General features: G+C 38.1%; 3 protein-coding genes across 5 annotated transcripts; 2 read left to right on the top strand and 1 right to left on the bottom strand.

Annotated features, from left to right (window-relative positions):
- Positions 1-223: 223 nt before the first annotated feature.
- On the top strand, positions 224-13,131 carry LOC18427934 (uncharacterized). Its single transcript, XM_088850040.1, has 9 exons — positions 224-371; positions 758-842; positions 2,747-4,609; positions 4,997-6,781; positions 7,261-8,415; positions 9,433-9,537; positions 9,685-9,774; positions 11,238-11,348; positions 11,777-13,131. The coding sequence occupies exons 2-9, from the start codon at positions 783-785 to the stop codon at positions 12,299-12,301; spliced, it is 5,694 nt and encodes a 1,897-aa protein (XP_088706166.1). The 5' UTR covers positions 224-371; positions 758-782; the 3' UTR covers positions 12,302-13,131.
- EMB2076 (Pentatricopeptide repeat (PPR) superfamily protein) lies at positions 9,833-25,605 on the bottom strand. 3 transcript variants are annotated; one of them, XM_088850046.1, is made up of 3 exons: positions 23,482-25,605; positions 22,290-22,471; positions 9,833-9,989 (listed from the first exon to the last, which is right to left on the bottom strand). In XM_088850046.1, exons 1-3 carry the CDS (start codon positions 25,084-25,086, stop codon positions 9,908-9,910), a joined length of 1,869 nt encoding a protein of 622 aa, XP_088706172.1. In that variant the 5' UTR covers positions 25,087-25,605; the 3' UTR covers positions 9,833-9,907. The 3 variants fall into 3 exon arrangements, with proteins under 3 accessions (XP_088706172.1, XP_011621074.2, XP_088706173.1); XM_011622772.3 differs by lacking the exon at positions 9,833-9,989 and adding an exon at positions 17,027-17,278; XM_088850047.1 differs by lacking the exon at positions 9,833-9,989 and adding an exon at positions 19,550-20,079.
- On the top strand, positions 13,140-16,263 carry LOC18427931 (putative carboxylesterase 17). Its single transcript, XM_006836975.4, has one exon. The coding sequence runs from the start codon at positions 14,758-14,760 to the stop codon at positions 15,925-15,927; it is 1,170 nt and encodes a 389-aa protein (XP_006837038.3). The 5' UTR covers positions 13,140-14,757; the 3' UTR covers positions 15,928-16,263.
- Positions 25,606-25,743: the final 138 nt, after the last annotated feature.

Consider the following 25,743-nt stretch of genomic DNA (forward strand, 5'->3'; position numbering starts at 1 on the left):
TCTTGGGCATAATTTCAATCTTCACTTTTCCCTGTCATATATTTCGCCGAATTCTAGCGAATTGCAGCTTTCTTAATCCCATTGCCACCGTTATGTCGCCCGAAATTTCGCTTGTATCGGCCGAAATGACTATTGTTTCAGCTCTGAAAAACGTTAGGCTGGCTCAGTCATTTTTACTTAAGATGAGGGTATTATCGTCATTTTACGTCGTTTAAAGCCCTAGTTTCAATTGGAGGCTTCACTCGGGTGTGAAAATGCAGGCCTTATTTCCCGCCTCAATTTCCCTCTTTTTTTTTATATAATGAGCACCCAATTATAGGAATCATTGTGTTATATATGAACCCTAATGCAAGAATTCCAGTAATTTAGAGGTATTTGTGTAAATTTCATCATTCTGTTTTCGTAAAATGGTTTTATTTTTATAGAAACCCCTTTTTATTTTGGTAAAATCTCAGACTCATGCTTAAATGCACGGATTTAAGCAATAAGTAAATGCATCATTTATTTTTAATTTTTTCTTAAAAAAACCCAATTACTTTTTCTGTATAATTTATCACAATCTATCCCTGACGTGATAAGATTCAACAAGACCAGCATTTTAGCTTAAGACCCGATCAATTTATTGGAAAAACCCAGTTTTTTAAATGAATATACAGTTGGTTGTATCCTCTGAAGTTCTCAATTCATATATATTTAATTATTTAATGTCCTTTTTTTTTTTTTTTACTGATTTTTGGGTTTATGGAAAATTTTCCAGAGACTAGATCATTGATCACCTGGTAATGGCAAATGATGGAGCAGATGGGGATGATCAGGGTTCTGGCTGGTTTGAAGTCAAGAAGGTTTTTTTTTCCATTCATTTGCTTGTAGTTTATTAATAAATTATTTAACGGATGCTTCTTCCCTCTACAATTTTTTGTTAATTTCATTTGCATTTGCATAATGAGTATCTATACATTCATCTTGAGTGTTGGGTGGTGGATCATGATATTGGGTTTTAGTTTTTGAACAATGGGGTTTAGTGTTTTTTATTACTTTTATTGATTTTCTTCTGCTGGGTATCCATTATAGTATCATTTATTCATAATGTTGTGAGAGCATTATGGTATCGATTTGAGGTTATTTTTTACTTTTTTGTTTAGTTAGAAAAGATTTGCAATGTGCTCACCGTTGTGTTTCATTTGCTTTTTCCCTTAGTATTTTAGAGGTATTTTTGTTTCAGAAACACTAAGAAGTGTGAAATTATGTGGTTGCTGTTGTTTTACTTGGCATAATTTTCTTTAGTTGTCTTTAATTGTTTTTTCTCAATGCTTTTTAGCTTGCCTCAGGCCCAGGACTTGGCCCTGGCTCCAGGCAAGTAACTCAGCCAAGTCGGCTGAGGACATGGCACGAACGGCCCTTTAAAAAAAAGTATAAAACTAAAATAAAAATTGTAAGAGCGAACAAAACACAAGTCAACAGAGAAAGTCCAAAAAATCTGAAAAAGTTATAAAACCCAGATTTAGAAGGAAAATGATTTATGGTTGGAGACATTTTGGAAAAATTCCAAAGAAAGAGGAAAATACAAAAATAGGCCATATGACAAGGAAAGCTCACAAATCATTGTAAAAAACATCCAATTAGATATATAAATTTTATATATGGATTCCACAATTTTATGTGTTTTTAACTTTTTTTTAAATTTTTTTTTAAAGTGACCCAATTGTACTTGGCTCAGCAAGGTGCGGAGTCTGAGTAACTTAGTCGGCTCAGCTCACCGTTGTGTTTCATTTACTTGTGGTAGTTTTCCCTTAATATTTTAGAGTTATTTTTGTTTCAGAAACACTAAAAAGCTCAAAATTTTGTGGTTGCTGTTGTTTTCTTGCCATGATTTTCTTTAGTCGTCTTTAATTATTATTTCTCAATGCTTTTTAGCTTGCCTCGGGCCCAGGACTTGGCCTTGGCTCGAGGCAAGTAACCCGGTCATGTTGGCCGAGAACATGGCACAAAAGGCCCTTAAAAAAAATAAAAAATAAAATGTACAAAACTAAAATAAAAATTGTAAGAGTGAAACAAAACTCAAGGCAACAGAAAATGTCCAAAAATGTTGAAAAACTAATAAAACATAGATTTAGAAGAAAAATGATTTATGGTTGGAGACATTTTTGGAAAAATTCCAAAGAGGAAAATACAAAAATAGGCCATATGACAAGAAAAAATCTCTCAAATCGTTGTAGATAACATCCAAATTACATATATACATTTTATACATGGATTCCATAATTTTATATATTTTTAACTTTTTTTTTAATTGTTTAAAGTGGCCCAAGTGTACTCCGTTCAGCAAGGTGCTGAGTCTGAGTAACTCTGCTGAATCTGAGTACTTGGACTCTGCCAAGTTTTCAATCATTGGTTTTTATTTTCTTATCTCTTCATATGTACCTGTCTAGTGTTGTTTGCAGTTACTTGATTTACATTCACTTCTTTTAGGATCCCATAGTATAATGAATTTTTATCACTATTTTTTTTCATAGGTATTTAGCAGCATAGACCAGTTAGTATCCTTCATTTATTACCTTCAATGCAATTAGACATGAGATAGTGTTAAACCTTTAATATTTTTTCATAATTTAGACTTTATTGCATCACATCTGCTATATATATATATATATATATATATATATATATATATATATATATATATCCTATTACTCCTTTACTGATTTTTGTGATATATTTGTTTTGTTGTCTCTGGACTGTTGTTTAGAGACATCGAACTAGCTCGAAGTTTCTGGTGCATAATGGAGCTGGAGCACCTACAGAGAAAACCCGCAATCAGAATGCAAATGCACGCAATATGCATCGGCAACAACCCTCAAAAGACCACCGGCGCATGGCAAACCCAAATATATCCCGTAAAGAATCAGGAAAAGACTTGGCTTGCCTTGAAAAGGCAGTGTTGAATCACAAAAATGAGCAATTTGGGCCTGTTTCTGGCCAAACTGAGGTCCTTAACGGCCAGCCTGACACGGCAAGTGCATTCTGTAAAGAACCAGGAAAGAAGGATTTGGCTTGTGTTGAAAAGACAGTGGTGAACCACAATAATGAGCAATTTGGGCCTGAACCCGGTATTGGCTCATGTAGCAAACTATCTAGCACTTCAATAGTCGCAGTTAATCGGGATCAAATTAAGACAGTGGAAGAAGCTCCTCATAAGGATAACTTAAACACTTTGGAATCTAAGGTTAATGATGTTTATAGAATTAAGTGGGGGAATCTCGATAGTGATGTTATTCCTCCATGTAAGAATCTGGGGAATTCCATTGAAACAGTTGCAAAGACTATTGATGTATCTGGGGATTCCATAAGGTGTTTTAATGTTTCAAATTCTTCTTTGGAGGGTAATACCTCACATTCCATTGAAAATTCTTCTGAAAAGATGATCATAACCAATGCAAATGGCCCAAAGAAGATTGATGATGCTGCTCCTTTAAGTGCTTCTAGGAAGTGTTGCATTTCTGATTTTGAGCATGTTGAATCCATCAGTAGCAAAGTTCCAGATGGTTTTGACATTCTACCAGTTGAAAGTTCTTATTCATTTGCCATTGGTAAATCGGTAGTCATGTCTGAAGCTATTACTTGTATTGCTGGAAAGACCCAAGAAGCAAGACCCAAAGAAGAAGCTATTATTAGTATTTCTGGAGAGATTCAAGAAGAAACACCCAAAGAAGCCATTATTGTTATTTCTGAAGAGACCCAAGGAGGAAAACATAAAGAAAAAGCCATTACTACTACATTTGGAGAGACCCAAGAAGAAAAACTCAAAGAAGAAGCTATTACTTGTAGGTTCGGCGAGACCCAAGACAAAAAACCGAAAGAAGAAGCCTCGACTAGCATTTATGGAGAAACCCAAAAAGAAAAACCCAAAGCATCTATTAGTAGTATATCTGGAAAGAGCCAAGAAGAAAAACCTAAAGAGGAAGCTCTTACTAGCATTTCTGCAAGGACCCATAAAGAAGAAAATAATAATATTCATGAGGATATTGCTGTGGATGTTACTGAGAAATTAGAAGTTTCTGAGGATGGTGTTGTAGATGTCAAGAAATTAGAAACGATGAATCCCGAATCTGTTAGTAATGTTTTTAAGCTTACCCAAAAGGATAATAATTGTAGCATTCGAGAAGATGCTTCCATGGAAATTCCTGATGTAGAAGTGAGTAAGGACTCCAAACAACTTGCTAGTGATGTCAATGAAGTAGAAGATGCTTCAGTTTGTGTTGAAAATCAAAGACCTAAGGAATTGTTGGACACACAAATGATGGATGGTCTTGGTGATGGTGAAGCTGGTGAAAGCAAAGAAAGGTTTAGGCAACGGCTTTGGTGCTTTCTCTTCGAGAATCTGAACAGAGCGGTTGATGAACTTTATCTTTTATGTGAGCTAGAATGTGATAAGGAGCAAATGGCAGAGGCTATACTTGTTCTAGAAGAAGCTTCATCTGATTTTAGAGAATTGAAGTCTCGGGTGGAAGTGTTTGAGAGCTCAAAGAAGATCCCTTCTCAGTCTTCATCTCGCGGGCCTCCTGCAAATGTGAAGGCTGATCACCGAAGACCTCATGCCCTTTCTTGGGAGGTTAGCATCTTTAGTCATAAATGCATGTGCACAACACACAGACTGAAGTGCGGAGACGTACTGAAGCGGCGGGGGGGTGGGTGTGTGTGTGTGTGTGTGTGTGTGTGTGTGAGAGAGAGAGAGAGAGAGAGAGAGAGAGAGAGAGTTGCATGCGCACACACAAACCTCTCTATTGTCCATCATATTTCTCAAACTCTTATGCTGCTTAAATATGAAATTGTGATACATGGCAAATGTTGGAATAATTTTGGTACTTAAGACACTTGGTAGACAAGAAAGTGATGGAATCTATGAGAACACCAAGTGCCTTTGATGCTTGTCTTGTGTTTTGGTTTCTATATTAATATTGTTCCCATATGATTTTATATTAACTGTCATGAAGTACAGGTGCGCAGAATGTCTAACTCACCTCAAAGGGCAGAAATACTGTCTTCATCTCTTGAGGCCTTCAAAAAGATTCAAGAGGAAAGAGCCAGAAGGCCACCAACACATGATGGAAAAGGGATTCAGTCTAAGGATCCAAACCTTTTGCAAGTCAATAAGGATCCTCAGAGGAATTATCCTGAAAAAAGCGACACAATGCCAAGTGCGAGAGAAGTAAGGTTGAGAAAACAGTCCTCTGTTCCTTCAGATTATGTGCAAGGAAGTTCAGTGGGAGAGAAACGGCTCTCTAAATCATCCCATATTCGAAATGCTGGATTGCCACCCCCAAACGCGTCCTCCTCTTATTCTGAAATTTCGCTGTTACCTGTGAAGGATGGCCCCTTAGCTCTTGATGCTAGCAAAAGCAAGCAGGAATCTACTGGGTCGGTTCCTGAAATGGAGAAGTTGGTTCCTAAGAGGGATAAAGCATCGATTGACAATCGAGTTGACAAAGGCTCCAAACCTGTTGATTCACTGAAGAGGCAGGTAACTGACAAAGAAAAGGAGAAGGAAAAGAAGTCCCCAACACCATGGAAATCAATGGATGCATGGAAGGAACAAAGGAACTGGCAAGATATTTTGTCTTCTCCTATGAGTAGCACTGCTAGGGTTTCATATTCCCCTGGCCTCGGAAGAAGAAGTGCTGATGCTCGTGCTAAGGTTTTGCACAATAAATTGATGTCTCCCGAGAGGAAGAAGAGGAGTGCTTTGGACATGAAGAGAGAAGCAGAGGAAAAGCATACCCGTGCAATGAGAATTAGAGCAGAGTTAGAGAATGAGAGAGTCCAAAGACTTCAACGAACGTCTGAGAAATTGAATCGAGTCAATGAGTGGCAGGCGGTGCGAAGCACCAAACTAAGAGAAGGAATGCATGCTAGACATCAACGTAGCGAATCTCGACATGAAGCCTATCTCGCCCAAGTTGTGAGAAGAGCCGGCGATGAAAGCAGTAAGGTTAATGAGGTTCGATTCATTACTTCACTTAATGAGGAGAACAAAAAACTTATGCTTCGCCAAAAGCTTCAAGACTCGGAAATGAGGAGAGCCGAGAAGCTTCAGATTATTAAGACCAAGCAAAAAGAAGACATGGCAAGAGAGGAGGCTGTGTTGGAAAGGAGAAAACTTCTTGAGGCTGAGAAGCTGCAGCGTATTGCCGAAACCCAACGTAAAAAAGAGGAGGCGCAAGTGAGGAGGGAGGAGGAACGAAGGGCCACAAGTGCGGCTCGTGAAGCAAGGACAGTGGAGCAACTTAGGAGGAAGGAAGTTAGGGCAAAAGCCCAACAAGAGGAAGCGGAACTTTTAGCTCAAAAATTGGAGGAAAGACTTAGAGAGAGTGAGCTGCGTCGAAAATTTTACTTCGAGCAGATTAGAGAGAGAGCCTCTATGGATTATAGAGACCAATCTCCTTCACTTAGGCGTTCTTCCATTAAGGAGGGACAAAGCAGATCGAATGGAGCTGGGGAAGATTATCCAGTGAACTGTGTTGGTTCTACACTTGGGTTTGGTAATGCATCACAGCAGCAGCCTTTGAGGAGAAGGATTAAAAAGATTAGGCAAAGGCTTATGGCTCTGAAGTCTGAATTTGTTGAACCCCCAGTAGGTGTTGAGAGTGGAGGAATTGGCTCTAGAGCTCAAGCAGGATCTGCAAGAGCAAAGATTGGGAGATGGCTTCAGGACCTTCAAAGGCTTCGACAAGCAAGAAAAGAAGGGACAGCAAGCATCGGATTGATTGTGGGAGATATGATTAAGGTATTGACATGTTATTTCCACAGATATAATAACCTGATAGCCTTAGTGCTGATGAACTGTAATCTGAGGCTTCATTTTCATTGAATAAATGGACTATGATGTACTCAGCCCATTTGAGTCATCGCGTAAAAAAAAGGCTAGGTTAGCTTGTTTGAGCTTTTTGCGACAAAGTTCAAGGGTTCTAACCCTTGACCTCCCTCATCCAAATCAATATCTTTTCTACTACGTTGAAGCCTAAGGAACAGCACATTGGAGTCATGACCTTGCAATGAATGATGCATGGTGATGGAAAGAGAGTGGACCAACCCCCATAAGGGGACATGACCCCATTGCTAGGTCCCAATCTCTCCGTTACTACCCATCATTTTATCAGACAATGATGACGACCTTGGTTTAATATGGTCGTTTGAATTGTAATAATTTTTACTTGTCATAACTTCATATTAAATTCAGATTTGATCCTTTTTACTGTGGAACAGTTCTTGGAGAACAAAGAACCGGAGCTTCATGCGTGTCGCCAATCTGGATTGCTGGATTTTATAGCTGCTGCGTTGCCTGCTTCGCACACTTCAAAGCCTGAAGCAGGCCAGGTGACTTTATATCTTTTGCAACTTCTAAAAGTGGTTTTATCTTTGTCAGCAAATCGAGGTTATTTTCTCTCTCAAAATCTTTTGCCCCCAATTATTCCTATGCTTTCTACCGCTCTTGAAAACTACATCAAGATCACAGCATCTTCTAATTCTAATGGGAGCATGGCAAACTCACTTGGAAGCAAAACTTCAGCTGAGAATTTGGATTCTGTTGCTGTTGTATTGGATGGGTTCTTATGGTCGGTTACAATCATTATGGAGCATGCATTTTCTGATGAAAACCATCTTCAGATGCGGGATGGTTTGATGGAACTGATAATTTCCTACCAAGTCGTTCATCGTCTCCGTGATCTGTTCTCCCTTTTTGATAGGCCCCAAGTTGAAGGATCCCCATTTCCTTATCCCATACTTTCGAGCTTGAACTTGTTGGCAATTTTGACAACCAGGTCAAGAACCATTTCTTCTATCAATTGGGAAGCTTATTCGTTGAAAATAATAACAGCAGATCAGGTACATGAAACTAATGTTGCACAAAGCTCAGAGCCAAATTCGGGGTCTTCCTCCTCTGAAATGAAAAGTTATGTTGAAGACTTACCAGGCTATTTGCCTCCCACAATTGTAAAAGAACAGCCAAATGAATGTGAAAATTTGTCACCCAAAAATGTCACTTCACTTGTTGAGCCCGCCGTTAAAGAAGATAGATTTGGGGAAATTCCAACTGATATTCAGAGTAACTTGCAAGCTGATGTGGAAGTGTTGCCTATGGCTTCAACGGTTGCAGACGTCGGGGATACGACCCATAATTTAGTAAAGGAAGAATATTCAGGGCCCAACATTCCTCAGAAGAATGAGAAGAATACTGTATGTTTTGCTGGAGAGCCTGATGACCATTCTCAACAAACTAACAATAATGGACAAGAAGCAAGCTTGAAGCAGCCAACTGAATATCTTGTCTCTGTGTTCGCTGAAACAGGCCTTGTCAGCCTTCTTTCACTGTTAACTGGTGTTCTATTGCAGGCTAACAATAAGCAATCATCTGAACAGGTAAATATGAGTCTCTTACAGTACACATGATGATACATTCTGCATACCGTTTTTCTTCTTAATGATTATACATCTTACCACCTTTCGGAGAAAGCATTCATCTTACTACTTCTTTAATTATTACATGGCTGTCACAAGGAATGAGAGCATGTTCGACCATGTTATGCTTTTGATGAGTTATTATTTAAACTATACGTTAACAAAAAATGAAATGCTCTCTACAAAGAATGAAAATTCTATTTATTCTTTAAGTGGATCAATGTATTTTTGTATGGAAAATTGTTTCATGCAGGCTGGACTGCATGACTACATATGCGGTCCAAAAAATGTAATGCATCCAAACACAATGGAAACTAACGTTCCAAATGTTTTCTTACTAGAATTATTATTTCTAGTTTTTAAAATTTACATATTTTTTCATATTCATGATCTCCTTGTTAGAGATTAGATATCCTTAAAAATTAAGTCCCAAAATCCATCTCAAAAATATATTTATTAATGGGCTCGCATTTCTACATATGCGGGCTTGGCCTCATAGAAACCGATCCTTTTTGTATTGTCATGTGCATATGTACCAGGTTATCCCCATTTTTTGTATAGGACCACCACTCTGTTTTTGGACTAGAACCCCTGTCTAGTGGGTGGTCTCTACCCTCCCCCTTTTTTATGTAAACTTCTCTTATTTAATATAGTACAGATAACAGCTTCAAAAAATAAAATAAAATCTTGTATACCAGTCCCATTCTGAGATAGACCTTCTAAACTAGTTTGGTTTGTGATTGAGCAAACACCTCATTTACCTGATTTAATTAATATTCCTTTCTTCAATTTGATTTTCATGTGGTACCGTGACTAAGGCTAATGCAGTACAGATTTCATTTCATTTAAATTTTCTTTATTGGTTTTCTCCAGCTTTGTGTATCATGATTATTAGTCAATGCTGTATTCTGTTGCAATTTTTTTATGAGAAGGCCTGATCACAATTAACATAGAATTTAACTAGCACTTGATTTCCAGGCAGCATACACCCTTCCATTGAATTTTGAAGAGACAGCAATTGGGGTATTGAGGGTGTTGAATAACTTGGCTCTCTTGGATTTGCCTCTTCTGCAGAAGATGCTTGTAAGCTTTGATTTTCTAATAATTTTATGTGTAGCTGGAGTGTTTGATAGTCTTCCTAAATTTGATATTTGGGCAAATGATATTTAATGTAACTACTCTTATGGCTTCTCGCTAACTTGTTTGTTATCATGTTTTTATTGGTTACAGGCTCGGCCAGATTTGCAGATGGAGTTCTTCCACCTGATGAGTTTCCTTCTTTCTCACTGTGCAAGCAAGTGGAAAGGATCCACTGATGAGGTGAGTTTCTGTGATTTTTCTGTCGGAGAGCAGAAAGTTTATACGGAGTGAAATTGTGAAATTTTATTTATGGTGGCCTGTATGAAAAAGTTATGCATTATGTGCTCTGTGACTGGTTTAGTCTGGCTCAATGTTAAAAAACTCTGCTCCGGCTCAGGACTCGGCCCCTGCCCGAGCTGATAACTTGGACAAGTCTGATTTGACTCACTGGAGACCTGCACAACCCCAAAATGGCTCAAAAATTACCAAGAAATTATACAAAAAATTGTTAAAAATAATAAAAATTCAATAAAAAGCAAAGAAGTTATAAACATCATTAAAAGTCTATGAGAGATGGAAAAAGTATACAGAATATGGATCACTAAAAATTGATTTTTATATTGAAGAGACAATTTAAAAAAATCCATATAAAGGAAAGAAAAGGAAATTTGGAGCATATAAATGATTAGACAGAAACATATTTACATATCATTAATTATTTAGTTAATGATTTAGTAACATTTTTTTTTTTTTTTAAAATTTTATTTAACAAACCCAATAGTCCTAAAAATGCACCTCAGCAGGCTGCCAAGGCCTAGTCTGAATCGATTCGGTCGTGTTTTGAAACCATGATCTGGCTTGAATATACTTAAATTGGTATATGAACGCATGTATGTCTATTAATTTTCATATATGGTTATAGCTGCATGGGCATGGAGACAAGTTTTGTTCTTGGTTTTTTGAGAGAAGCCAAAATAGCAAGAGAATTATGAGGATTGAAAAATAAACAAAAAAATAAAAAATTACATATCTTAAGGGAAAATCTCAGATGTTTGGAGAATATCTTGGCAAATTATTATAAGGAACTAAGTTTCAGATAAGCCAAAAGATTTCCTACTCCTGCGGGAGTATACTATCCATCTATTCCCTTGGGCAAAACTTACACTAGAGATATCTTTTAGATCCCAAATTTTGGAGATGGGATCTCTAGGACCTGACAACCAACCTCAAAGACAATAATAATAATAATAATAATAATAATAATAAAATCTATATACTAAGGAAAAGACATCGAGATTGCACTGAAAACCATCAAATTTTGGGGTTAATGATCTAGATGTTGAAGATCTCAAAATCAAAATTTTTTCTTTGAAAATAATCATCTAGCTATAATTAGATGGATACCCAGAATTTCAAATCAAAAAAGTTCTCACAAGCATGTGTTTTGGCCGAGGAAGTAAATGTAAAGTATGCTCCTAAGGGAGCATAGTATAAGTTCTCTTCAGATAAACCTCCTGTGATTTTGAAAATATCATGATAATGTTCTCATAAAGAATTGCGAAAGTTGAAAGATTCTTGAAAAAAAAAGCAGATATTTGTGACTATAGAACTTGTCTTTATGTGTGTGCGTGTGTGTACGTGCACATGTGGGGTGCATGCATTATGGTTGAAAATTTTCACCATGGGCAATTGACATATCTTAGGTTGGTTTGCTTCTTCTTCAAACCTTGTCACTCTTGGGTTACTTTGCGATATTTCACCCTGGCAATCAAGCAGTTCTCCGCTGGGGCAAGAGACCAACTATCCTTCACAAGGTTAGATAAATTATTTGTTTTCTTTGCTTTCAAGATATTTCTCAACCAATTAATAAACATGTATGTGACTGCATGTGAACTTCATTAGCCTACTCCAAGGTTGGATGCTTGATGCCCTTTCTACGTAACGTATGAAATGTCTGATAAGGGGGCACTTTATGGCATTTGTCAGTGGTGGAATGGATATTATTGGAAGCATTAGATGTCTTATCTGGGTAATAGTAGATTTCCTGATAGTTTTCAAATACCAGGACCTCTTGACCTTCACCAGCTTCCAATCTATCACTGTCAAATGATGTACTGCACAGCAAAAATGTTTTGCACCAAGAGGAAAGGGTGTCAAGTGTCCAAAAATGTCAAGTAGGTTAAAGAAGCTCTCCATGTAGTAAATGAATAAATTCTGACAATTTTTAATGGTGGGAACCTAGGTGTGTGATCTGCCATTCGTGTTCTTCAGTGACCCCGGCCTGATTCCCATATTGGGTGGCACACTAGTGGCTGCTTGCTATGGTTGTGAGCAAAACAGGGGTTTGATACAACTGGAACTCAGTACAGATATGTTGCTTTCCTTGCTCAAATCTTGTAAAAGTTATTTATCTTCTTTAGAGAATGCAACAACTGATGAGCCTTTGGTTGATAATAGTAATATTGCTCCAGCTATAGAACCCAAGAAAATTTCTAGTGATCTTCCTGTTAAATCAAGCCGACATAATCCTATGAATTCACGGGCGATGGTGGGTAAGAGTAGTGTTTTAGGACGGACAGGCAAATATGGAAAGGTGAAAAGTTGCACCAGTCATAGAGATGCAAAGGGTATGAAAGTTTGTGAAGAATGGCCCCCTAAGCGTAGTCTTCCTGTATCAGAGGTTTCCTCTTCTCTTATGCTGCATAGTAGGTTTCCAAGCAGCTTTCTGGATAGAGCAGAAGAGTTCTTTGCATCCTGTGAGTATTGAGTAAGAAAGTCAAACGAGTGAGAGGAAGGAAAATTTTTGCATATGGGACTGACATGGGAAGAAAACTTTGCAGATGGATTCTTTGATATGTGAATATATACCAGAATGTCCTTTGATGTGAGCTATATGGGTTGCCTGGTGTTTCTGCACATATTTTGGGTATGTAAATACAGATCTGATGTGTTGCCACTGATTTTGTGAGAGTTCTGATGGGTTGCGGGTTGTCACTGATTTAGAGAGAGAGAGAGAGAGAGAGAGAGAGAGAGAGAGAGAGAGACCTTTGCCTAATTATTATTTTTCAAACTTCTGAGGATGTGCAAGCAGTTTCGGAAGGGAGTGAAATGCTCAAAGAAATTTCGTGTTAGTTGTTTACCAAGAAAGAAGAGTTGTAATTTTTTTCATCATGAACAACAGGAGAAGTGAGAGAATACTGTACAGAGGATAGAAGCACAAGAGCTTTATACAGTGGTATTCAATTAGTGAGAGAATATGACTTCATATGATGTGGGGGATACAAGCAAGTTATGAATTGCCATTCTGCAGCTATCATGTTCTCATGCTTATTAGCAGCTGTCTGATGTTGGGTATGTGAAATTAATACTGGCAAAATAATTCACTAATTCATGTATCAGAAAGAAGCCTGCATATTCTTGGAATCTGCTGCATGTGTTTGCATTCTACATAGCATAAATTATTGTGAAGGAATGTGAACAGGTGGTGGTCCTTATGTTTTTATTATTTGGATTTTTGAAGGTTTCTTTTATTTTTCTTTGTTTTATTGATATATGGTCTATCATGATGGCTATGCCATGGCATGGATGACTCGTAAACTTGTGTCAACTCCCTCTCTCTCTCTCTCTCTCTCTCTCTCTCTCTCTCTCTCCTCAGAGACTTAGATAAGTTGGTGCAAATTTTCCTCGAGTATCATGCTTTTGTCTTAGTTATCCTAGCTTTCTCTTTTACACTTCGATGTTTATTCTTTAGCCTTATATTAAGTTCTTTTGTTGCTTTGCATTTCTTCTAATTTGTAAATTGCAAGTGCCCTGGACTTCCTTTTGTTTAATCTCTTTGACCCATGGGAAAGGTCGCTTATTGTTTTGCTTTGCTGTGCTGGTTAGTCCCCTCTAGGATCATCACTCCATGAAATGTTTTTTTGTTCTTTTCTAATTTGCCTCAAGGTTTTAAGAGAAGAACTGGGTATGCCATAAATGTGACGAGTGCACAAGGGCCTGGTAACTTATCCTACTGAATTTTACAATGCTTGTAGTATTGGAGTGGAAGTCTTTTGCACATTACTGATCCTTGACAATGAGATGGGATAATTGTGGTTGAGTAGTTGTAATGTTCTTGACAGAATTGCCCAATGACCATCTCAGTAATGTAGAGAGAGAGAGAGAGAGAGAGAGAGAGAGCCACTTGTGCAAGTGGTCCATTTGAGGTCAGGAGTTCAATTCTTGGCCTATTTTACCCAAGTTTCGAGAGAGAGAGAGAGAGAGAGAGAGAGAGAGAGAGAGAGAGCCACTTGTGCAAGTGGTCCATTTGAGGTCAGGAGTTCAATATTTTTACCCAAGTTTCGAGAGAGATAGAGAGAGCGAGAGCCACTTGTACAAGTGGTCTATTTGAGGTCAGGAGGTTCAATTCTTGGCCTATTTTTGCCCAAGTTTCATGCCTGCCTTTTATCGCACCTACCACATAAAAAAAATAGTAAAGAACAAGGGAAAAAGGGCAAAGGGAACCACATGATTTTAATTGTATAATTGTATTCTTTTGACAATGTTATGAGTACTCATAAGCAAGCTCTCAAAGAAGTGGCCAAAATCACTGAATATTCCCATGATCGTGAATACCAACAAACTTGGAAGACACCCACTTGTAAATGGGGCCCATTTTCCGGGGACAATGTCAACCATTTTACCAGCTGCGTTTACTTTTGTTGAATGGGGTTGTCTCCAATTTTGTCATATGTGGGGTGGATTTCCTAATTATTGGGTATTTTTGCTGTTTTAAAGAGAAAAGCAGAAAATAGGTAAATCAGCTTTGACTTTGTAACCACCGCACTCCGTGGATACAGACCCTCAAACTCTTAGTCAAGTTGAGCTCACCAGATCCTTATTTTTATCTTTTATTTTTACAGCAATAGTCAACTGTTGTCAGAGCAGGTTCCTGTGAAAAGAACTACTGATCTCACATATGACCAAGTGAAAAATAACAAGAAATAATGTTTGGGTTTTCTTTTATATTTCAAGAAAATCTTTAAGGAGTGGAAGCCCCTGGAAGAGAACTTGAAGCTAGGGTCATTTCCAAATAGACAGTGGGCATTTGGGTCATACAAGAAACATCAGTATGCAAAGTCAAAAAAGGTGGAGACATGGGGTCATTCACAAATAAGAAATTATGGGTCTTGTGACATTTCCCCACTTCATTTTAGTAGTGGGTTGGTGGTTTATCTACTTATTATGCGGCCACATTTTTCTGTTTTGAGTCTGGCTATAAATCCTCTGCATTTGGGTAATGTGGAGGCAATGAAAGATGGTAAAGTTTTCACAAACACGGGGAGATTTATAGGAGGTAACAAAAGGGACCTCATGGGAATCTACAAAGATAGGTCAGCTGACAAGGTTCAGCTGAATATAGAGGAAGAAATAGAGGAGGAAATACAGGGGCTTATGAGAGTTCACAAAGGTGGGTTAGTTGAGAGACTCTCACCCTTATTCATAGAAGTTCCCCCTGATCTAGATGACCCCCTAGTGGTCTCCAAAGATGTCGGCATAAACCAAGAGAAGGGCACTTGGGCTCGAGTTTATCTCCCAAAGCACCACGCAAGGAGAGAAAAGCTCCCAATTCTAGTCTACTTTCATGGAGGTGGGTTTTGCTTGGGAAGTGCAGCTTGGTCGATTTATCACTCCTTTATCTCTCACCTGGCCCGTGAGATAGGTTGCCTAGTGGTCTCTGTTAGCTACCGACTGGCACCGGAGTGCAAAATTCCTTCTCAATATGAAGACGGAATTGAAGCCTTGGAGTGGGTTTCCCACCAGAAAGATGCTTGGCTAGTGAACCACGGAAATTTGCGGCGAATTTTTATTGGTGGTGATAGTGCTGGTGCAAACATAGCCCATCATGTGAGTTTAAGCGCTCGTGTTGCTCTCAGTGGGTGCCTTCTCATGCAACCATTCTTTGGTGGTGAGGATGTATTAAGATGGGAAGAAGAGATTGAAGACCCTGCTCTGCCCCACAAATGGGTTGATACCTTTTGGAAGTGGGCCTTGCCCGAGGGTGCCACGAAAGACCATCCGGCTTGTAACCCTTTGCTAGAATCACCAAAGTCTTGGCCTGAGGGACTTCCTATTCTTGTTCTGGTGGCTGAGAGGGACTTAATGAGAGAGAGAGGAGTGATATATGCAAATGCCATGACTCGTGCAGGAAAGCCAGTTCGATTGGTGGTCTCTGAGGGAGTTGGGCATGGGTTTCAAGTCTTTCAGCCTAATTCAGATGCTATACCCAAATTGTTGAGACATCTTGGTGAGTTTGTGAAGGAGAACTCGAAGGGGGGTCGAGGGCATGGGCCTGTTTCCTCGTTGCACTTTGGTGCTCGGCCTGCTAATGGTATACATGTTCTTAGAATATAATATGTAGCAAGCATTAGTTGCCGTTAGCTGCCGAGCAGCTGAAGCCGTGGTTGCCTGAGTTGGGTATCTGTAAAGAGCCATTGTTGGCTTTGCCTTTTCTCAGTGGCTACCAGTAAGGAGCGTGGCACCATGGTTGTGCGTTCTACACTTAGGTTAGGTGTACCCTCCCCCCCTCCCCCTTCAAAAAAAAAAAAAAAAAATTTAGAATTATAAACTTGGTCTCTGAATTTTTAGGATCTCTATTAGTTATTAGAGATTTGGTCGAGTTGTACTGAATTTGGATATGTAAATCAGTATAAATATAAGTAATGATCTTACAAGCATGCGATGATAAAATATCAGACTTGACTAGAAAGGATCCAGGAACACAATTTCTCATTGATGCCTTTTCCTTTAAAATTTCTGGAGTTTCAAAGAAAAGCTTTTAGACGAAGCATTTTGGAAGTCTTATGATCAATAATCTTCTTATCTGGGGAGAGCTGAGGTTTGCTTCAATTTGGGTGTCACGCACATTTATTTGGTTGCTGTTTTAAGGGTATTTTGGTTATTATGAAAAAGATGTGGGCCGATTGTGGGTGATCAAATTGTTCAAGAAATCTATACTTAAGCATGTTTATGCAAGATGGGTGACCTAGGTAACCATAGTTGCACTTACCAATAATAATAATAATAATAATAAGACAGTAAAGGAAAAAATACGTTATGTACCATGGGATTTTTTTTTTCCAAGAAAAAAGATGACATGGGAATGACTATAAGATACAATTAGGGTCATATTTGTTTAATCAGCTAACTTTTTTGTTGTTTCAAAATCTCTTGGGGCACATTGGGATCTTGAGGGTGTAGGATCCATCACAAATAAAAAGTATGAGAGGAAGAAACTTCAACACCCCTAACATTTTCTTAATGACACCAGTTATTTTCCAGAGCTGCCCCAAGTTTTCTGAAACTGGTTTTCTCTGCTTTATATCAAGTCATCTTCATTCTTGAGCAACATGATCAGACCAACCTTTGTTTTGATGAATGCTGGTGACGGCTCAATTTGCATTGTTTGTTTGGTGTGAGACTGATATGGATGCTGATGATGAGGAAGAGGTAGAAATTGGAACATGAATATCATTGATTCGTCGATCCTTACAAAAAGAAATAAGCAAGACTCCATTGTTGAGTGACAAATAGAAATTTCATGAAAAATTGGAATCCCACCACGTAATAGTGCACCTATACATCTTCATCGACGTTGTTTTTCGACCGGAAGATCTAGAGCTAACTATGGAGACTTTGAGCTATCCGGACATGTACTCCGCGAGATGGTTCATACATGCTTGTTGCCGAGGGCAACAAGATTGAGCTGGTAAAGAAAAAAAAAAAAAAATCTTTCAAATTTCTATGAATCTCTATGATCATAGAAGGGCCGAGTCTTTTTACCATTATGTATAAAAGAGCTATACTATTTATATAGATATGGGAGGAGGCACATCCAATCCCTGTTCGTACATTAGTAGTACCCAGTTTTTTTGCCCTGGATAGAGCAGTTTGGTAGCTCGCAAGGCTCATAACCTTTGAATCGTGAGTTCAAATCCTATCTCCGCAAGAATTTTTTTTTTTTTTTTTTTTTTTGTAAAAAATTCCTTTTTGGATATTACTTTGTCACCTAAAATTTGACACCTAGTAATTAATCGGAAGATGTGAAAAACACAATATGTGCCCCAGCCATATTGTTCCTCTTTTAAATTCCCTCCATTATTGCCTTCGCTATTGATGGATGGTCTCTCTCTCTCGCTCTCCATTTTCTGTTCTAATTCATTGTTACAATCAGGGCATGTTTGATTTTTGGAAGTCTTAAAAAGTGGGAGTTGAACGTCACAAAAATCCTACTTCCATGTTTGATCTCACCGTGTGGATTCTGCTGCATGGAAGTGTGGCCTTCTACATGGCAGTTTTTTTAATGTCAAATTGAGGCCCGTTTTGGAAGAACGCCCTTCCATCAAACATGATGGAAGTGCCGTCTTCCATAATTTGTAGGAGATTTCATCCTACTTCCAGAATATTTGTGCAACAAACGTGCTCTTAGTGTTTATTCGTCATAGTTCTGATTCTTGTTTCTTTCATCTCTCACATGCAGACACATTCTCTCTCACCTGCGGTCACATACAGACATGCATACACATTTTGTTATTATTCATTATTATTACATGCGTTTATAGTAGGAGGTTTGTATACTCATTATAATTATATGTGTTTATAGTAGGAGGTTTGTATACTATGAGACCATTTTCTTTCTTTTTTAGAAAGAGGTCCCACTTACTCCTAGTTATTAGATATCAAGTTGAATGATTTGGGGTGTATCATGAAGTTCGAGAAAAATATGTTTGAATTTTGAGCCTAATCAATGACAAGATTATCATCCAATTTGAAATTTAAAGGACAAGAATAATTGTGACCTCTTTATGCTAAAAGTAAATAGGCTCTTTGAATATTTTCGACATTGTCCACTTTCTTGCTATTTTCATCTCTCTCTACAGGGGGGGACCCTTGTTCAGCTTCTTAATGGAAATTCAGTTAGTGCTGGGTTGGAACCCATCATGTTGACTTGCATGAGGACTTTGAGTGGTTAAATTGGTGGGTGCCTTTTGATGATGCAATGTTCTTTTTCTTTATGCTTGCTTCAAGCACACAATGGAAGAATTTTAGTGGCCCTTTTCTACACCTACAATTAAACCTTTTATTCCTCTCTCTCTCTCTCTCTCTCTCTCTCTCTCTAAACCAGCATGCTGAATATGTATAGCTTGTTATCAAACTACCTCAAAATAAGCACGACCTTTAAATTCAAAATCCAAATCATGAATATTGATTCAATTGAAGAAAATAAATCCATTATTCACAGTGAGATATTATGTTTGAGTATCTGTTGGTAGGGGCCTGAAATTTTATCTTTTGTTTTTTGGAGGATAAGAATGGCATCACAATATCAACATAAACATGTATAGAGGCTAGGGGACAGCAGAGCTACCTGTGAAGTTGAAATGGGGATCAATAATATTTCCTATGTCTCTTTGAAGCATAGGGATATGCCTCCTAGTCCTTGACACTTGTTGCTGATATGTGAGCAATGGGTCCCAGTTTAGTGCAGGGTTGTTTTCTCTAGAGAAACAGAGGTGTTGGTGGTGGAAAAAGGTCTTCAATTAACAAAAGAGAACTTTACTGGGGATAAAAGTAGATAATGAAATTGTATGGAGGTCCCCCAGTTGAGAGAGAGAGAGAGAGAGAGAGAGAGAGATTTCTATTTAAGTGCTCTTATGTTATTTTCAATTGATTTAGGTGTATATTGAGGTTATGGGAGAGAGAGACCACCTCACCGAGCTATGTTGAATGAGAGAGTATCCTATTTACGTGCCCCGTCTCTCTCTAGTTGGCCTTCCCCCCTCACCTATCTATATAAAGTCTTTGTTTGATAGTATTTTCAGATATTGAACTTAGGATCTGGTATGGTCCAGTTAAAATTGGTCCAACGGTTGATTGAACTTATTGGATTGAATTTTATTTTATTTTTTAAAAAAGTAATTTAAAATATAAAATATATTAAAAAATTTGCATAACTTAATTTAATTAATCCAACCAGTCAAAACAATATAGTTTGACTAACAAAAAATGGTTAAATATTAGTATTGACCGGTTTTCTAGCATATCCGATTTTTGCTTTCAATCAAACCAGTTTAGTCATTACTCCAACCGATCAAACCGGCAGGTTGGATCCAGTCTTGGTAACTATGATATAAACTCCAAGGAGCAGGGTACATTAGAAACCAAGGTATTAATACTTGGCTTGGTCTTCGGACGTGGGCCCTGCCCCAGTTAAGTAACTCTGATGAATCTCGCCTGAGTAGTTACAGGCCCTGAAAAAGGGCTACAACTTTGAAAAAATGAAAAACATTTGTGAAAATAAAAAACAAAAAACTATACTATAAAAAAAAATTTCAAATAACCCTAGTTTGTATCAAATGGGGGCTCGGCAAGGGGCTGAGTCGAGTTATTCTGCCAAGTCCACTCAGACTCGGGCGAGTTTTCGAATGCTGTTGGAAGCCAAACATAATCTCTCTCTCTCTCTCTTTCTCTCTCTCTCTCTGCGTGGCACCCCTTAGGAGGATTTATCTGATGCAAAATATCCATGATTCGGTAGATGTGAGGTCATTTAGATCACTTAAAGATGTAAAATGTTGAAGGGAAGATTGATTAAAGATGAGAATCACAGCTCCAAGACCATTGCAAGCCATTTGATATGGATTTCAAAAGTAAATGTATCATAACCACGCCAAAAAAAAAAAGAAGTAAATATTTCCTTCTACAGTATATACATATGGAATTGAAATAATATACAAAGGTATTATATCTCTCTTATGACTTTGTATATCTTCCTTTCATATTTTTCATGACTCATTTAGTGGAGTTTAAATCACATAATTGGCATGGCTTTCAAAATCTGAAAGCCCAGTTGAAGTTTGAGTTTTACATCATCATCATCAACATCATCGTAGCTTTTTTTCAATTAATTGGGGTCGACTACACAAATCTTGGTTCACCATTATGCTCTATTTAAGGCCATACCCTCAGCGAGGCCATAAGTCCCCATATCTTTCGAACTACTTCCAACCTCATCCTTTTGGACCTACTTCTTGCCCTTTTTAATTCTTCCACTTGAACTAACTCGCACGTCCTACCAGGTATTGTACTGGGTTGACTCCACACATGGTCAACCCACCGAAGTCTACTATCTCTCATCTTATCTCCCATTGGTACCACACCTAAACTTTCCCAAGTGGATTCATTTCGGATTCTATCCCTTTTGGTCTTGCCACTCATCCATCTCAACATCCTCATCTCCGCTACACTCACTTTATGGGTATATTGTTATTTGTCTGCCCAACATTCTACGCCGTAAAGCAAAGCTGGTCTCGCAGCTGCCCTATAGAACTTACTCTTCAGCTTCATTGGTATGCGGCGATCACATAAAATTCCAGTTGCACATCTTCACTTCACCCACCCAGCTCTAATTCTCTGTGCAACATCTTACTCAATCTCTCAATTTTCCTAAATTACCGACCCAAAAGGTATCGAAAGTGCGGTCTTTTTTATTTCCTGGCCATCAATTTTAACTACTTCCTCATCTCTACTCCTATTACTACTAAATTAGCGTTCCATATACTCTTAGTCTGGCTAATTTTAAAACTTTCGGATTCTAGAGCATCCCTCCAAGGTTCTAACTTTGTGTTAACGTTGTTTCTAGTCTTATCAATCAAAACTATGTCATCTGCGAATAACATGCACTACGGTACCTCATCCTACAGGTGCCTAGTTAAGTTGTTTATAACTAAGACAAAGAAGTATGAGCTCAATGCTGACCCTTGATGTAGACCTATCGCCACTGAAAACTCACTCGTCTTTCGCACACTAGTTAGCGCTCCATCGTACATATCTTTCACTAAGTCGATGTAGTGTTTAGAGACTCCTTTCTTTTCCATCACCCTCCTAATCAAATCTCGAGGTACTCTATCAAAGCTTTCTCTAGGTCAATAAAGACCAAATACCATGTGGAGGTCTTTTTCCTCCGCCCTAAACTTTTCAATCAGTTGCCTGAGTAGGAAAATAGCCTCGGTTGTTGGCCTTCTTGATATAAAACGAAATTGGTTTTTTGATACACTCGTGCCTTAATCGTTGCTCAATCACTCTCTCCCAGAGCATCATCGTATGGCTCACAAGCTTGATCCCTCGATAGTTCACACAATTCTGCATGTCTCCTTTATTCATGTAAATAGGTACCATAATATTTTTCCTCCATTCGTCTGCCGTTTTCTTTGTTCTTAGCACTTTGTCGAATAGTTTTGTCAACCAGTCAATGTCAATCTCCCCCATGTACTTTCGAACCTCTATCCAGATACTATATGGTCTTAAAGCCTTTCCTATCTTCATCATTTTCAAAGTTTCTTTCACTTCTAACATCCTAATCCTATGAATGTATCTATGACCTCCGCCCTCACTTATACCAACAGTTCCTTCTATCGCTATGTTCCCATTGATTTTTACAAATATGAACATGTAAATCTATATGGTACACTAGCTCAATTTTTATAGTTAGTTGCCCTTTCAAAAAACATTATACTTTTCAGTTAGAAGTTGATATACAACATATCAACCTAACATAAATTTGTGAATACAAAATCACCCGATTTATATGCAAATGCACATCAAAACCCTGTGTAGTACCAAAGTTATTCTTTCCTTTTTGGCATTTTCAATCTACAATTTTATGGCACTGATATACACTAGTAGATGAGGATTATCATTGAACATGATGAGAATGATACCTGATGTACTCCTTAACGGAATCTGATGGTAAGTGTTGAAGCATCAAGGCTCTTGTTCGACCATCAGGGTTGAGCCCATACGCACGCATCCTTGAGTACATCATTTTTGCTGATGTGATCTTTCCTTGTGAGCACAAATCATAAATGAGTGCATTATAGAGTGACGCATTTGGTTGGATACGCTGTCAAATAGAGAGGAAAACCATTTTTAAATAACATAAACCATCAGCTTTGAACACAAATATGCATATTAAAGAGCCATAGCAAACTCTATTTTCCTTGTTTGGAAAGCATGTTTGGAAAGCATGAGGGTTTTTGGGCATATGCAACAATCCAGAGACAGAGCAAAGCCTAGAAGATCAAATAATATACATATCAAGGATAAATCACTAAGAAGAGTACTCATCTACAGAGAGCACTTGTGTAAAACTAATTGGAGGACCTCTAGTACAAGGTCGGCACTCATGTAGATGTCTGCATGTCATATTTAACAATCAACAACAGGAAAATAATTAGGGAAATGAAATTCAAGTGAGTATCTTCCCATAAAATGACAAGAAAATACATGTCAAAGGCAACTTATAGATTTATTTTAACAAGTCGAGTGAACTGATATGTAGTGTGATAGGAAACTTCAGTACCATGTTATTTTACTACAAGAATTCCTTTGATAGTAAATATATTGTCACAGTCATTTAACAAAAAGGAAAAAAATGTCCTAAAAGTCCATTGGTTACAATGAAATGATGTTCGGCGATCAAAAGGGACCCTCCCAAACAAGACATGATTGCAATGGTGATTCCACTCTCTTCCATCACTGTCCATCATTTCAGCAGATGGTAATGACCCTATGGACTATAGTTTTGCATGGTTCATTGTAGAAATCAGTGTTTAAGGACATGGGCTCAGGCTGGGACTCACTAGGGTCCCCCAAGTCACCCAGTCTGAATTGGGTGAATCCCACATCTGACATTTGATTTTAGACAAAAAAGAAAATTGCTAATTTCTTTAAAAAAAATCGCTCACTTAGAGCAAGTTCTAAGGGCTTATCTTTGGACCTGCAGGTCCCCCAATGCTAGCCGACTTAAGCGAGTCCTGAGCAGACTCAATGATTTTCTAAATAGTGATAAAAATTTACTTTAAAAATACTTAGCAAAGTAAGCAATGAACATGGTGAAATTTTGAAACTTACATTTAAGATTTCCATCACTTCATCCCAAAGAGCTCCGACCACACATGCTCTAATAAGCAATACATAAGTAAATGTGTCCGGTGTACACTTCGTCATAAGCATATGTTCATAGACTTGCAGAGCAACTTTTGGCTTCCTTGCAACTTCACAAGCACCAATAACATGATTGTAAGATAGAGTTGAAGGCATAGTCTCATTAGCCTCCATCTTCCACAGCAACTGCAAGGATTGTTTCCAAAGGCCTAGCCGTTTACATGACATCAAAGCCAAGTTATATATATGAATGTTCAACTGTGAACTGTCAATTCTTTCGAACAGCAAAAGAGCATCATCATATTGACCTGCAATATATAGTGCACTGAGTAATGCATTCCATGTATATGTGTCGGGTTTATTTTCCGATGCCTTCATATGGTTGTAGATTTTAATAGCGAGTTTAACCTCTCCAACTTTTCCCAAGCAATTGATCAGTGTATTATATGCAATAGCATTTGGGTGCAATCCATCTTTCAACATTTGCCTAAATATGCTTAGAGCCAAAGCCCACTGCCCCTCCTGTGCACAGGCTGAAACCATAGCTTTCAAGACATCTTCTCTGGGTTTACACCCATTTTCTATCATTTCATGATATGCATCAATGGCTAGTTCAGGCCTCCCATTTCTTACAAAAATACTCACTAACAATGAGTAAGTAACCATAGTTCCTTTGTGACCATCTTGCTTAAGACCTCTCCAAAGAAGCTGTACTTGGTCCCATTGATTCTCTTTTCCACATATAGAGATCAAAGTATTATAGACTACTATATCAAAATCATTTGTCTTCAGTTCATTGAACATTTTCAAAGCTCTCTCCCAACCTTGACAAAAGGAAATTGCCTTAAATATCAAGCTGTATGTATGGCCTGAAACCACTCTCTTCTTCTTCATTGTATCAAACATCTTTAGAGCATCATCAAGCCTATTATTTCTCAAAAGACAAGATATAAGAGAGTTACAAGAATGCAAGTTTGGTTGAAGAGATGACATCTCCATTGACATATACAATTCTAAAGCACTGTTGATCTTGTTTGATCTGCTTAGTACCAAGATCCTTTTCGACAAACTTTCTTCATTTGTTTCCTCTAAGAAATGCATCTTTAACTCATTCTGTTGCACTTTTGAATCAGAACTTGAAGTGGGTTTGCTCATGTCAGGATGAGGCCTCTTTGAATCATGATTAGACCCAAAAACTGAAGTAGAATCAACATTTTTGTCTTCAGTGATGAATTTAACACCCCAAGGTGGTATTTTTGCTTTTGATTCTATTGAGTTTAGCTCGGATGATTCGATATAAATAGCCCTTATTGAATAATTCACAGGAGCAAAACTACACTGAGAAACCCACCCATTGAATTCCTTAAAACTGGTGAATTTTGTGACTCTAACTTCATCCACAAAAATTATTCTTTTTTGGGATCCGCCCATACCTCTGTTTCCAAGAAAACCCACTTTACATCCGCGAAAATATGGAGGAATTCTCAATTTATGGCTTGTAGAGAGAGAATAGAGATGGGAAAATGATGAATTTACACCATTTCTGAAGCCGCTATTCAATATCTCAGCCATTCTGAACAAAATTACATTGCCTGGAAATGAAACCTTTATCCGAAGCGATCAAAATAAGTCTAATATTGCATACAAATCTTCCATTTTTCTTATAGTCCGAAGTCCGAGCTCTCTCTATGTTATATACATATGAGAAGAGAAATTTGTGACGTGGAGAAAGTTGGGCTTTTGTTATCATGGAAGAAAACCCACATTGGTGTGGAATTTTTGTAAAAGAGGCCCAAATCTCTCTCTAGACTTCTTCACTATCTGCAACTCTTCTTCTCTCTCTACCACCTCCCTGTCTTTGTTGGATTAGTATTTAGATGAGTAATCACAAATTCTCTCTCTCTCTCTCTCTTTCTCTCTCTCTCTCTCTCTTTCTCTCTCTCTCTCTCTCTCTCTCTCTCTCTCTCTCTCTCTCTCTGTTGCTGAAGTAATCACAATCTCTCTCAGTCGCTCTCTCTCTCCCCCCACCCCCCTCTTCTCGGTTAAGGCATTATAAAATCTCTCTCTAAACTTCTGCTCAGGGGACCATCTTTCTCTATCCTCGCCATTTTCGGGTTGTTTATCCTCCTTTCTCTCTATAATCTTTACTGTTCAATTCTTCAATGAACGGTTTGTTTACGACCTGTGTTAGAAGACAGTATAGTCTTTTCTTGCTTCTGTTTTGTACAG

The sequence above is a fragment of the Amborella trichopoda genome, chromosome 10, assembly GCF_054954075.1.
Source record: "Amborella trichopoda isolate Santa Cruz 75 chromosome 10, AtrichopodaSantaCruz75HAP2 v2.0, whole genome shotgun sequence".
In the NCBI taxonomy this organism is placed as follows: domain Eukaryota; kingdom Viridiplantae; phylum Streptophyta; class Magnoliopsida; order Amborellales; family Amborellaceae; genus Amborella; species Amborella trichopoda.